Source organism: Solanum dulcamara, chromosome 3, assembly GCF_947179165.1.
Source record: "Solanum dulcamara chromosome 3, daSolDulc1.2, whole genome shotgun sequence".
In the NCBI taxonomy this organism is placed as follows: domain Eukaryota; kingdom Viridiplantae; phylum Streptophyta; class Magnoliopsida; order Solanales; family Solanaceae; genus Solanum; species Solanum dulcamara.
Window position 1 is genome coordinate 785,841 of NC_077239.1, and position 15,254 is coordinate 801,094.

The 15,254-nt window shown below is 37.2% G+C and overlaps 2 protein-coding genes across 3 annotated transcripts; one reads left to right on the forward strand and one right to left on the reverse strand.

Annotated features, from left to right (window-relative positions):
- The first annotated feature begins 269 nt into the window (after positions 1–269).
- LOC129882056 (uncharacterized) lies at positions 270–4,746 on the forward strand. Its single transcript, XM_055956190.1, has 6 exons — positions 270–632; positions 1,700–1,776; positions 3,390–3,455; positions 3,620–3,694; positions 3,798–3,872; positions 3,995–4,746. Exons 1-6 carry the CDS (start codon positions 311–313, stop codon positions 4,415–4,417), a joined length of 1,038 nt encoding a protein of 345 aa, XP_055812165.1. The 5' UTR covers positions 270–310; the 3' UTR covers positions 4,418–4,746.
- A 458-nt stretch (positions 4,747–5,204) lies between these two features.
- LOC129882055 (phosphatidylinositol 4-phosphate 5-kinase 9) lies at positions 5,205–15,254 on the reverse strand. 2 transcript variants are annotated; one of them, XM_055956188.1, is made up of 9 exons: positions 15,060–15,254; positions 11,686–13,004; positions 10,592–10,759; positions 9,830–9,995; positions 8,686–8,796; positions 8,059–8,246; positions 7,060–7,217; positions 6,373–6,532; positions 5,205–5,661 (listed from the first exon to the last, which is right to left on the reverse strand). In XM_055956188.1, exons 2-9 carry the CDS (start codon positions 12,897–12,899, stop codon positions 5,385–5,387), a joined length of 2,442 nt encoding a protein of 813 aa, XP_055812163.1. In that variant the 5' UTR covers positions 12,900–13,004; positions 15,060–15,254; the 3' UTR covers positions 5,205–5,384. The 2 variants fall into 2 exon arrangements, with proteins under 2 accessions (XP_055812163.1, XP_055812164.1); XM_055956189.1 differs by lacking the exon at positions 15,060–15,254 and adding an exon at positions 14,722–14,920.

The following is a 15,254-nucleotide window of genomic DNA, read 5'->3' on the forward strand; positions in this document are numbered from 1 at the left end:
TGTAAAATTTGCCTATAAAAGGGCATTAAATTATGAATTGAAACACACTAAATTCTCTGATCTCTCTCTCTTTCTCTTTCTATTTCTCCTTCTTGTTAATTTGCTAAGTTAGTTTGTTTTATAACAAATTCAAAATTTTGCAAAATCTTGAATTTTATGGACAAACAGAATTGAAATATTGGGCCAATGTATGTGATTGTCCAATTGCTTACTGACCCAACCCGATCCATTAAGTAACCGAGTCGGGTCGTCTATATCAACTTCTCTTTCATCCGTCTCTCTTCGAGTCGGGTTCAGTGACGAAGACGAAATGGACAGAGAATGGGGTTCGAAGCCGGGAAGCGGCGGCGCTGCCTCCGCCCAAAACGAAGCGATCGACCGCCGTGAGCGGTTGCGCCGTCTAGCTTTAGAAACCATAGACCTCGCAAAAGATCCATATTTCATGCGAAATCATCTCGGAAGCTATGAATGTAAGCTTTGCTTGACGTTACACAACAATGAAGGGAATTACTTGGCTCACACTCAAGGAAAACGGCATCAGACTAATTTAGCTAAAAGAGCTGCTCGTGAAGCTAAGGATGCTCCTGCTCAACCTCAGCCTCATAAGCGCAAAGTCACTCTCAAAAGAAACGGTATGATTCGATTCGGTACAAAATTGTTTATTTCGGGGTTTTATACAGTTTTCAGGGTTGATGAGTTGTGTTTATTTGAATTTGGGACTTAATTTGGTGATATGTAAATGATTTTAGTGTTCTTATTACTTTGTTGAATTAGGGATAGGATTTAGGGTTTAACTGTATAAATTGTTTATGTAACCTTAGCCACAATTTCGCATTGTAAGTGTGTGTGGCCTAGCCGTCAATGAAGTAGGAAAAATCAGTGGAGGCCAGGGTTCATATTCAGTAAGGCAAAGTATATTGCCATTAGCGTAAGGCTTGAGCTTTAATGGAAAAATCTATTAGCTACCCTATACATGTGCTCGTGAAAGGTAGTAGGATAACATTTGATTTGTAACTGTCCAATTACCTCATGTGTCTGGCAAGCCTATGCCACCTGCCAGTGTTGATGCTCAATTGCTCATTTTTGGCGTCAAGTGATAAGACCTTGATATACATGCCTTGTTGGCCGTACACCACATTTATTAAGAAGAATGAATTATGTACCATAAGAATTGATTGTGTCGAAAAAATGTTCAGAAATTTTACTTACTAGAAATTAATTCACCTTCTAGCACCCCAAGAGTTGGAGAAGTTCAAATAAAAAGGCATAGGAGACTCTGGTTCTTATCCCTGCAAAGCCAAATAAGTTAGATGACATGTTTTAATCTGCTTAAGCTTTGGTGAATGGAGTTTAGCACAGTAGAATAGTTGAGGTGGAGGCAAGTTTCCTCAGTTATCCAAAAAAGTAAAGACAAAATATTTCACCTTCTATGAAACAATACTTGACCAAAGTTCTTTAAAATATTACTTAATCAATCACTTACGCCTTAATCCTAAATTAGTTGGGCTGGTTATATGAATCGTCTAAAACCATTACGCTCGATTTTGGCCATTAACACATTGGGGATGAGATCCATCATACTTTGAATATCCTTCAGGTTAAAAAGTTTTTAGATTTTGAATTTATGATGGCGATTAATTATCCATTTTCCTTAATTCTTGAGTGTCATGTGCTAATTTCTTATGACCTGGAGCTGCAGTTAAAATTGGTAGGCCTGGCTACCGAGTGACCAAGCAATTTGATCCGGAGACAAAACAAAGATCTCTTCTATTCCAGGTCAGACTTACTGTTGTGTGTCTTTCACTTTCAATTTGATGACGTGTCTGCTGCCAATTTAAGTTTCCTGTCGATAGTTCATACTTAATAGTTCACTTGTTCCTGATGTAAATATTTTCACTTTCGAAGTGAAGAACTACAGAATTATCATTTGAAAGTTCAAAATGAGATAAGGAAAGGATAGCCTAGTGGAAATGGATAGCCACCTCGAACAATGGGTTTTGGGGGTTCAAGTCTTTTCTGAAACTGGGGGTTTTCGTCTTTCAGTGAGGAAAGTGTGAAAAACCACTATTTGGCTCATGGGAAGGTAGGTGGTCTTTAGGGATAGGGTGATGGGTTTTAATATATCCAAATTAAAGTTAACAATTACGCAAGCAACAGTTGTAGTTTACTATATGTTAAAGAATACTATTTCAGTGCTTTGGGCTGTTGTAAGATATGTTTAGAAATGTGTGAGTCAGAAATCCTACATTATGTTCAGCCAGATTAAGAGGTTTTAATAGATTATCCATTTGAAAAATATTTGAGCTTTACAAACTATACTTCACTTGATCCAGATGATTGTTCGACTCAAATAATTTAGGCTTTCTTTTACCTATCCTTCCCATTGAGTGTTTATGAATGGATACCCAGGTATCAACAAGCCTTCCCTATTGATCAATACAATTGTTTTGCTTGTCATGCCTGTATTTTTTAACACGCCTTTTTGATGTGGTTGGATGGATAACCGGTGGTTCCTATAGCTGCGTTTATGTTGACATTAAATATTTGTTGTAGGAATTTGACCTGATTAATATTAGGGGATGGCCATTATTTTGTCTGATTGACCATTACAAGACGATGAATTTGACCCTTCTACTAGTTTCATTCAAAGCAAATTTGAGTTTAACCGATTCCCACTTTTAAACCACCAACATATTATTTAGGCTAAGAATATGTTAAATGGTAGTCGGTAGAAATTTATCAAACTGAAGAGACTGTTTTTGCTAAAAAAGGTGTGTTAAAGACCAATAAGTAGGGCTGCGGTTATGGTGGGGGTTATTCGAGAATGGAGGCGTACTTAATATGTACAAAACACATCTCTGGGTTGACTTGCCCCAAAAACAAAATATGAAAAATAAAGCAATTATCATGTATTTCAAAGTCTTGGAGGCTAGTGTAACAACAAAGAGACCGAATTATATGCTCTGGATGCACTGCATGGGTTCTCGTTTATTGTATGAGCTATGGAGGTGAAACAGTAAAATAAGGCAGCACAAGGACTTCATCCAGATTATGTGTAATTTAAAAATGCTATAATGGAAGAAAATGGTTAAATAGTATGACCAACTATAGGTTTCTTGATAGTAATTGGCCCAACTGTAGGTTACTTCGATTATTTTCTGCTACTATAGTGCACCAACATCTGCTAACATACTCAAAGTATGTGTCCTGATAGAAGGAAAAAGTGCATATTGCAAGAAAGCACTTTTGGCACATTACATATGCTAGACAAGTATAGGAGGAGTTTATCTAGCCAAGTTTACCTTCCATTCCTTTGGTTTTCCCCTTTTTCTTACTTTATCGAAGTGTTGCGCTTGTTAATAGTTTCATGATGGTGGTGAGTGTTGCAGATTGAATATCCTGAGATTGAAGACAACACAAAGCCAAGGCACCGATTCATGTCCTCATTCGAGCAGGTTTGTAACGTCCAATATTCTTTTCTTGAGTGGATCTACTGTATTTAACAGACTGCTGTTCAAGTGCTCTTTTCTGGATTTTGCATGTGGGGAAAATAAATAATCCTGTATCTTTCCAAGATTAACTAGATATTAATCTTATATATCTCTTTCCTTTTGGACAGAAAATCCAACCATTTGACAAAAGATATCAGTTTCTTCTGTTTGCTGCTGAACCATATGAGATCATTTCATTTAAGGTATAACTTCTTTCTCATGGTCGGACATAATCTTTCCCACTTTCATTATATGTTCCCACTTTTCGTTGTTTGATTATTGAATTGATTCCGTTGCATTACGCAGGTTCCAAGCACTGAGATTGACAAATCAACTCCCAAGTTTTTCTCGCATTGGGATCCAGACTCAAAAATGTTCACTGTAAGTCTTCTTACTTCTTAAATTACAAACCTGTAACCCCTTTACTCAGCAGGGTTTCCGAAATTCCCTTATTTCTTCATGGTTAGCCTCTTTACTCTCTCTTCTGGATGAATCAATTTCAGTTGCAGTTATACTTCAAGACTAAGCCACCGGAGACCAACAAGCCACCAACCGCTCCTACAGACAACGGGTTGTCAGCACCTGGTGCCTCATCCAGGCCTCTACCTCCACCACCCCAAGCTCCACCTCCACCGCCACCACAAGGTCTTCCTCCTGGAGCTCCAAATCCACCCAGAGGTCCACCATCCGCCCCTGGATCAATGCCTCCACCCCCTCCCTCTATGGGTAACGGACCAAGACCTATGCCACCAGGAGGTAATTTACCTGCCCCTCCACCTCCTCCTGTTGGTGGTGGAGCAATGGCTAATTTCACTCCAGGTGGGCACATGGGGAGACCTCCAATGATGCCTCCACAAGGTTTTCAAGGCCAACAGATGCAAGGCCAAGGAATGCGCCCGCCGCCTCCACCACCCAACATGGGTTGATGAACCAAAGTCATGTTACCTACCTTTACCTTTAATGCATGTACGGCATCGGTTAAGTTCGTCTTTGTGGTGATTTTTGAATTTGTGGCTCTCGTCCATTAAGGGACAGATGCTGGTTAAACCTTACGAAATCATGTTATGTTGCCAGAAACTGTTGCATCTGTTGGGCTGATTCGTGTATCTTGGAAGGCTTTTGAGGCAAGATGTAACAGAATACCATTTTCAAAGTAGCTATTGCTTTTCAGATGCTAAGCAATCCTTTTAACACATTACCCTTTCCATAAGACGTCATGATATTCCATATTCAAATAGTGGAGATTCATAGAGAAGTATTGTGCTATTTACCCGTGAGTGGCATTATTGTTCGTTATTTTAGGTAATGAAAGCATTTCATTACTACTGACCCAAGGAAATACAATCTCTCCAAGATATGTAGTTTATGCTGGAAATTCCATTACTAATAACTTGACGGTATTGTGTGCCATATCTTCCAAGTTCAATCTGCACTTACCACTTTTGAACATATCTTGAATATGGAAATACAAACGCTGTAAGTACGAGCTAATCGCATGGTTATGCTAGAATCTAGGGCTGATCTAAAGTGTCATCTATGGGTTCACGTGTATCCAATAGCTTGTCCAATTCCTGTATATGTATTAGGAGATCACCTAAATAATAGTTGACCATATTCTCAGTTATTATTGTATATTTACTTGAGGTCGTACTTCAGAGTAAGAATCTATAAACTTCAAGAATCTATAAACTTCAAATTATGGATCCAACTATCTGTAAACAAGAACTAATAAGCATTGCTATCAACTACATATCTGTAATCCGCATTGTACTCTTCAATAAATTACAAACAGCAGCTGTATCCCTCTGCCATGGCAACAGCTAAGGATTCTCAAGTTCAGATGAATTTCCATGGTAACAGCTAAGGATTTGGGGGTGGGTGGTGGGTTACTGTTCAAGTTGCTACTGCATATGTAGGGAAGACCTTCCGAATGAACTCTAAAAACCTCTCCGAATAATACGTTGGGTCAACAGCAGAGATGGACACAGAATCAAACTGAATCGATTTGTATGCGTGTTCTAACTTCTTGCTCATGTTGTATTCTTGCAATATGTCAATTATCCCAAGGTATAACACGACGTCGTATACTTCGTGAAACACCTGTGTTTGACCTTCCTTTGGTATATACTCTGCCCTTGCCGGCATATTCACGCCAAGCTGAATCTGGAGTCTGCTTGAGGCACAAAGAGATGAATTTAGGCATGTACAATTGTCAACACCATAATCTTAACATGATAAGATCAGCTATATTTAGTAGATGATATACAAGGGTGGTTTCACGAAGTCGTGTGCAAAGTGCATGAAAGAGAGCAAAACTATGCGCCAAGGCACAGAGGCTTTTGTGCAGCATCTCTAGCAATCTATTGAAAGGAGGCGTAAAACGAGTTGCTGGATTTCGCCAATCCCAATTGTCATGAGTGTTCCATCTGGTGTTTTCAGTGCAAGAAACTTTTAAAAGGTTTGTCATCAAGGTTACAACACCCCCCACCCCCCACCCACCCCACCCAACCAAGGCATCCCTTCAGTTCATGCTCATGAAGTTTGTTTCTCCCGGAAGGAAATGGTAAAATGCACACTACCCACTTAAGGCTTAAACTACATATAAATGCTACTCCATCCGTTTCAATTGTTTGTTTTTTCACTTGGCACGGAGTTTAAGGTAAAGACGATTTTTGAATCTTGTGGTCTTAAACTAATGTAGAATGTACCAGAATTCCCCTTAATCTTTTGATCTTAAACATGCCATGCGGAAAATTGGAATTAAAGAATTGCCAAAAAAGGAAAGATACATTCTTTTTTAAATGGGACTAAAAAAGAAAGTAAGGCAAACAAATTAAAACGGAAGCAGTACCACTAATGTCAAGCCTTGTGAAAAATTTACCTTGCTGTCCCGGGGAGAAGGAGGTCCACTTCCGCATCACCAGTAGCTGATGACGCTCGTAATCGGCTGCCTCTGACATGAGGACCCACGACGACACTATCATCGCTTCCACGTGGGACCAAAACAAGGCCCTGGGGTGATATTTCATCCTCCAGAGACTCTGAAATAGTAGAACAAAACAACAGTTTATAGAAAGTCATAAAGCCAAGAAAAAATAAGATCTATAATACCATTCTTTTTACAAAGAGATTACGACATTATACTCCCTCAGTTTCAATTCAAGTGCCTTACTTTACCTATCTACAGATACATGACGAGATTTGACTGTATTATGAACCAGCAAATAAACTGAAAAGCCAGCAGCTATCAGGTCATACTTCTTTTGTCCTAGTGGTAAGCCTTAAAAAAGTACTCCCTCCGTTTCAATTTGTTTGTCTAATTTTGACTTGACACGGAGTTTAAGAAAGTAAAGAAAACTTTGAATTTTCTGGTCTTAAATTAAAGATATATATAGAATGTACCAAAATATCCTTTAATCTTATGGTCTTAAGCATGTCATAGTTAGACTTAAGGAATTAGCAAAAAGAGAAAGAGACGTTCGTTTTGAAACAGACTAAAAAGGAAAAGTAGGACAAGGCTACAAGCAAAATGAAACGGATGCGGTTATATTTGTTTTCAGAAACAAACCTTCTTCTGCAACAATTTCTAATCCATCTGCTGTGGTGCGTCCACTGCACGATATGAGAGATTGTAGGTGTTGAGGTGCTCTATAGTGAACACCTAACAAGAGGCTGTAATCCATAATGTTCTGTTCCTCCAAGAATTTACTGTCAATTTCGATCTGCCTGTACAAACAAACGGTGCTGTTGAAGAGTTATTCAAGTAAATAAGAGCGTACTCCAACAGCTTAAGCTATAAGAGTATACTCACTCTAATAGCTTAAGTTTTTAATTGAGATAATCACACATTTCAACATGGTATCAGCAGGCATTCTTATTACTTTTTCAATATGAAAACGAAAAAACAAAACAAAACACTACCCTGGCACCACCCTTATCAAAACAAAATAAAAAACAATGTGCTTGGCCGATGAAAAAAAGAAACCTGCTCACACGTGAAGGACATGGATATAATTAGGTAAAAGAAGTGCTCTCTCGAACAACTTAAGCTTTTAAATGAGATAGGTTATACATTCTAACAGGTAGCGAGTTATTACCTCAACAATTTACATAGATCTGAAAGAACTCTAGTATGATATCTCTGACCATAAAACGTTAAAAGAGTGTAAGTTTCTTTCAGCTACCGAAACACATGATTCCGAGGTGCAAAAGACAAATGTCTCCATGCACCAACTTTAAACTGTCATATCTGATGAAACTTGGTTACTTGAAATTCTTCCCACCAACCAAAAAATATAGAGAAACAGAACAAAGAGAGCTACCATTCTGTCTGAGTATATGGTATGACTGCAACCGCTTACACCAGACCATTACAATCAGGGCAAATTTATAGGCTTTAATATGAGGCACATGAACCTGTGGTCTCTCCAAAAAACTAGGTATTTTATGTATATATTATCTAAAATTGGTATAATATTATCTGTTGACACTCATACTACAAGAACTGAAAAGTAAAAACTGAATGTATATTAGAGAAAACAAGAATATTTAATTAAAAGTCACTCACCTTAATAAAGCTTCGCGCCAAGAAGGCTCTAGATAAAAGCAGTAGTTCAAATCTAGATCCTTAAGTATTGTGTTCTCATCAATTTCAACCTTGTCTGCAGATCGTCCTAGTGAAGAACCTTTAAGATCAAATCTTCGGTGGATTCTCAACTCCGTACAAAACATATTTCCCATTACAACAAAGCGGAACTGCAAAAAAAACACAAAATTATTAGTCTTATGTATATAGAAGAGACTTTATCTTCTCCAAAGTTTCTCCAAGCAACATCATGAATGTAATTAGAAGCGTTTAATGTTGTTTGAAGAATGGACCAACTAATGAAGAACACATGTTTAATCACGTGGTCTTAAACATGCCACGTGAAAAGTTGAAATTACATAGTTGCTAAAAAAGGAAAGAGACATTTTTTTAAAAGGACTAAAAAGGAAAGTAAGGCAAAAAAATTGAAACCGAGAGAGTATTAAAGATTGTAGAGCAATTAGAATCCAAAAAACTTATGCATGTCGCCAGATAACAGAAGTTCTGTTTTTATATTATTTCATTTTTAACGCAATATTAACAAAAGTATATAGAAATAATACAATTCACTTTTATTATATGTGAGATTAAAATCTACAAGTATATTACCTTTTGTCCACTAGAAGGTTTTATCCTGTGAAGTCCGAAAAATTTAGTGATGAGAGTATTCTCATATGTCCTGACATGGCGATGATAATCCGGAAGCATCCGCAGCAAAACCTATATGTGAGATCAACGGTCATGATGCTCTCTTATCATACCTAACTAAAATGTAAGAGGAACTCCCATAAACCAGTTAAAGATGCAAATCTTTAAGAGAGACATCTGCAAGGATCTTCCAAAACTTAGGTGACATTAAAAATGAGCCATTTTCACAAGTATGAAGCCTTACTACTATAGGGGGGAAACCCAAGTCGAATGAATTCGACGGGTCAGAAGCATTTCAAAGGGAATGTGGAAGAAGAACTTTAAGCAAAGTAATGAGACAGGTAATATTAAGCAAGAGAAAGTACTTTGACTAGCCCTATCGGCTTCTCTTTTTTATACATGCAAAATTTATGCAAAAGATCTTTTGTCTGCCAGATGCTGCTGCTTTACAACAACAACATACCCAATGTAGTCCCACAAAGTGGGGTCTGGAGAGTGTACACTGACCTTATCTCTACCTCCGAGGTAGAGAGGTTGTTTCCGATAGGCCTTCGACTCAGGAAAAACAATCCAAAGCAGTCCATAAAAAGAACAAGTGAAAGCATAAAAAAAATTCCGAACAGTAACTACACCAAAATAATACGATAATCGAAGTACAAGAAACAACAAATAGTAACAGAAATTGAAGGACAAGATGTTGCAGCTTTCACGATCATAATTCCTGTAGTGCCTCTGGACAAAAACTAAGTGCAGAAGATCACTTGTGGTCCAGAAGGGCTATGTACATCCATCCTAAGTGTTGCCTGAGAGGATATTGTGCTATCTTCTAACCATAAAATCTAGGTGATAGAGAAACAATTACACTGAATCAACCAAGATAGCCAAAAACTGTCTTTGAATCAATGATTTCTTAATTCCTCTGGATGCCTTTGATGATATTTCACTTGCTTCATCAAAAAAAGAAAAAAAATCCTAACATATCACTCCTTTTCCAACTTATTGTATCACTGTGATTTTTCATTTTCTGTTTTCCCAGCTAGACAGATAAAGAAATTCTGATAAAAGTGATTTGTGACGGTGATAGGTTTAAGTCAAGATTACACACCTTAACTTCAGATTTACGTAATGTCTTAATCATGAAACGGTCATCTTGAGACAGGAAAAATACACTGCCACTTTTTCCAGGAGAAGAAAGCTCTCTAAGGGCATCATTTCCACAAATTGACATCATATAATCAGCAGCATCAATCTTAAACATCTCCCTCAGATTCCTACAAGAAATAAGTCCATTTTAGTTCCTACACACGTATAGCAAATCAAAAAGCCTAACAAACTAGTTTTGACTTCTAATAATATATCAGCACTAACAAGAAAAGCATCTAGGGAGGGATACAAGGAAGCTACTCTACTTGAAGAAGAAAAACATCTACAGGAAGGACACGTTGGTCGGGCATGCCGCACTAGTAACCTCCACAAGCTGCAAGACCAACCTCCACAAAATCTCAAATATGATAAATGGAATTAAACCATATAGAGATCCTAACTATACAGCTTCAGCAGGTAACATTTGGAAACCATTTCAGTTTCTATGTGAGTGTAGCATATCCAGAATGCTGATAAGTTAGTGAAGATGCCTCTGAAAACACCGATAAATAGCATTATTGCTACAAAAGAACATCAATTGCTACGAAATAAGCGACCACACTCTGACATGCAATAGAGATATCTAAGGAAGATATACAAATAAAAGCAAAAAAAAAACATGCATAATGAATCTCAATTGAAAATCACATGTAGCCCAAAAAATTCCAATGTGCATGCAACTGCTTAGAGTTTTTCAATCATTGTTAGATTGCAAACCACCAACCTGAAGACCATTGGGCAATAATCTTTCCACTTGAAATCTTCAGACTGATGTGTAGGTGTCAATTGTGATCCTCCTTTTGGAAAATACATCCAAAAGCTAGCACGTGGGCCAAAATCTGAAGTCCGTATTTCTCGTCTTTGTATAGGTGTAATTTTCCCCACAGTGTATCTGGTCACATTTCAACTGGTCACATGTTTGATATATGATAAAAGGGAGCAAACAAAATTGTGCTGCAAATGATTGCCTCCCTTCAAGAAGGAACAATGATGAATTGGGTATGATATATGAAATTAAATAAGGCAACATATCCAGGGATTTATCTGTGCCTAACAGAACATATATTTTTCCATCCAATTTAAATATTTAGTGGTTGTATGACAGCTCTAAATATTTAAAAAACAGTTAGGATGGAAAACAACAGAGTACTTTCCAGTGCAGTTTGGTTATTTTAACTTTTTCTGCCTTTGAAAGTCAAAGACTACTTTGTAAACTTCCATCTGAATTGGCCATCAAGAAGAACCAAAATTGTCCAATAGATATTTCATAATTTATCCCTTTGAACGTATTTATATACACACAACTATTGGTAATAAAACTTTGAGCAAGTACATCAAAATCAAAGTTCTCAAATAGACGATGTTTAGAAGATGGTAACTTCCTTCGACTTCGATGATATTCAGAGACATTTAGTCCTCAATCTAAGCATGGTGACACAAAGAAAGTAAAGACTTATAGGAAAAAATTCTACTATTCTTTTATATGATCATAAAAACTCGACCAACACGTGATTATTATACAAAGATGCAATACCAATGTAATCCCTTTGACAGCCTTCTTTCTTTTCATTTTATCTAGAGAAATAGCACATACCTAAAGCAGTTTGCTAAATGCATTAATTCTAGCATAGTATGAAAGATCTATACAATAACAACACATATAGTTCAAGGAACCTAGTGACTCAATGAAAAATGTAGACCCAAGAAAGACCAGCAATGAGTGAAATAATCTGTAAGTAAATTGGAGGAAAAAGAACAAGTTAAACATATTCAGACAAACACGAGCTATAAAGTCATCAGTAGCCATAAGTAGCACACCTGATCCCAAGCTGCAGACTGAGCATTAAATCATAACTCCTGTGACCCTTTATGATTGCTTCACCTGGTCTCTTTAATTCCCTTACAAATCTCTTTTGCCTCCTTCTGGCTCTCCCAGATGGTGGTGAAAAACGCTCATTTAAGACAACCTCACTGATTAGGATGCCTTGCATGTACTCTCTTTCCAAAATAGGAGCACTGATAGCATCCTCCATATCTCCATCTAAATCATGTCCAATAACTTTCTCAATGGCTACTTCAAGACTCCATCGTCTTTCCAGAGAAACATTTGTAGGTCGTGACTGCCCGAAATTTAACAGGTTTCTCTCGGGAAGTTTACCACTGACTTTGACATTTCCCATATCAACTGAAGCGGCATGATGGATATGGGAGACTTGATTTTGTTTTCTCATATCTGGCAGTAACCCTCGTTTTCTCAAAGCATTGAGGTACAATTCTTGACCAGCCGTAAGCCTGCTACCACTAGGATAAAATGTTCCTTTTCCATCCTTTAGACTGTGCGTCCATGTACCAATATAACAGCTACCATCACTCCACGAATACATACCGACGCCATGCATTGCACCATTTAACCAGCTCCCTTCATACGAATCTCCGTTAATCCAAGTGAGAGTTCCTTTCCCTGATATTTTCCCTCCTTTCATGTTTCCAAAGTAGACATTCCCGTTAGACCATGTATACTTACCTGGCCCTTCAGGGGTTCCCTGAATCCAGGACCCTTCAAAAATATCTCCATTGGGATACATTTGATATCCTAAACCATGTTTAAGGTTAAACCGCCAGCGTCCCCTATAGGTCACTTTATCAGGTCCAATATACGTCCCCTCACCATGCATATAACCACCTGAAAATTCACCATCATAAACAGCACCAGAAGGAAATTCTAGTTTTCCATGACCATGTGTTATCCCATGTCTCCACTCACCCTCATACCGACAACCATCAGACCACCTATACTTTCCAGAACCTTCAGGGACGTTGCCCAGCAGGGACCCAGAATAGGATTCCCCATTTGGTAATAAGAGCTCCCCAACTCTAAAGTTGGTGGTTTCAGAAGTAAGACAAACTTCACCATTTGTCGATTTGGTAATGTCGTTATTGTCATGAATTAATGAAGAATCAAGTGACTTTGTCCTATCCAATAAAGTAATCGATCTTTCAATATTGTCGGCAATGGTCCCAAGACCAGACATGCATAATTCCAGTAAGTTTCAAGTTTATACCGGATGGGAAGGGGCCAAGAATTTCAGACAAGCTAAAGCACACATCCGGCTTTAAAAAAATCACCCTGCTTTGACCTGAAAATAGAAAAACAGAACAATTAACACCTACTTATACCAAAATCAATCTACAGACACATTAACTAACTACATGCGAAAGAATATTTACCCTGTAAGGTGTAAATATTTTTTTACTAATGTTGAGACGACATTCTAGAATTCTCTGACACTACTACAAAAAAAGAATTAGTGACAGACAAATTGTTTAGCTAAACAATTAAATCCGTCACTTATCCTATTTAGCAAAGGGTTAGCAACAAATTATCAAAAAGAATTGTTCGTTACGAGCAATTTAGCGATGGATTAGTAACAAAGTTCACATCCAATTCCAGCTTCTTCTTTTTGTAGCGTGATATGATCCGTATTTGCAATAATTGTTCATAATCTTAAGTAACATAATCTGCATGCTTGCCTTCCAATGTTAGTTGAACTTAATATCCTATATCTATATGAACTCCAAACAAAATTAATGAGCCAAATCTCCGACTAGATCAAAGATTATTGGTTACTCAGTATACAAAACACTCTATCCTTCCCTCCTCAGGGACAAAAGCACAAGCGCACACGAGATGAAAGAGGTGATGGTGAAAGAATATCGAAATGCTGAGGATTCTTAGACTCAGTTGATGTTATCCAACATATAATAAACTCTAAAGGTCCTAACCAATCCTATGAAATGCCAAAAGAAAGACTGTAATAGGAATATTTCACCAAGATATGGGTAAGATCTGTTACGTTGGGATAGAGTCCCATATTGGTTGGGAAATGTACTGGTGGTCTGCTTATATGGACTTGGACAATCCTTCCCTCGTGAGCTATCTTTTGGGGTTGAGTTAGACTCAACTGCCATATTTACACAAATGAAGCATAATGACTTCAATCATGAGAACAAGAAGAATAGGCATTTTTCAACAACATGACATCTCTTAAAATGTGGTTCCATGATGACCTATTAACATTATACTAACTGAAAACATTCAATACAAGTATCCAGGGGGAGGAGCTAGACTTCCGCTTACGAGTTCAGCTGTAACTCTGAATTTGTCTCAAGAAATCCATTGAATATATGCAAATTTAGAACCCAGTAACTTAAAATGACAAGAATCCCAAACCCAACTTCAAATCCTGGCTCCGCCTCTAAGAGTATCTTACCATTCAAGGTTAAGAACACGATGACTGAGTTGTTTTCTAAGTTACTCTCCATAGGCTCAAACCATTTCTTCTACATGCCCATTTTGTCTTTTTTAGCATTTATTCGCAAAAAAGATCAAATCTTCATGATAGAAATATGTAAAATCAAATTCAATCTCTTTTCAATTCTCAGCTCCTTCAAGAACCTCATTTCAACTCTCTCTCTCTGTGTCATTCTCAGCTCCTGCTTACAGCTGCTATACAGCTGGAAAATAATCTCACATCACAAAACTACACCCTTTACACACAAAAAAAGATCCAACTCAGAGTTGAGAATGAAACAAACACATTAATTCATACAAAAATATTGCAGATTTTTTTTTTATGACTGTGGTGTCTAGACCAGCTTTCGCACACCTCAAGATACCAAAACTAAGACAACTCCTACCAGCAATAGGTACCACATATCTCTATCCACCAAAACTAGGACAAACGAGAAAAGACTACACAATTGCAAAATAATCTCACATCACAAAAACCACACCCTTTACTCAGAAACAATCCAACTTAGAATTAAGAATGAAACAAACACATTAATACATACAAAATTTTGCTGATTTTTCTTAGACCTTGATGTCTGGAACAGCTTTCACACACCTGGACTAATTTACCAAATACCTCACACCTCCCACCAGCAACAACTACCACTAACTCTGTCGTTTGTTTGTTTGATTAAACCCATTTTTCTTATTTTCTCAACCAAGAAGAAAACATGTTGACTTCAAATTTTCACCACAAACACCAACAGAAATAGTTGAATAACAAAAACCCATTTCCAAGAATACAAAAAAGAAGCAATCTTTAAGCTTTCTGAAACTATATTTCAAGAAAAAATAAACAATAACCATACAAAACAGAAGCAAAAAAGGAACTAAAAATCACCTTTTTCCAAACTTGCTGATTTTTGCCTTTTTTGATGACTTCTACTCAAGAAGAGAAAAAGTTTCAAGAAAAAATTATGTGAAAATTGGAAAAAATGGGACAAATTTCAAGAAGAATAGAAAAGTATAGTGTACGAATTCAACAAATTACAAAAAGTTTTTTGAGTTTTTTTACATGTATAAAAAAATATTATGT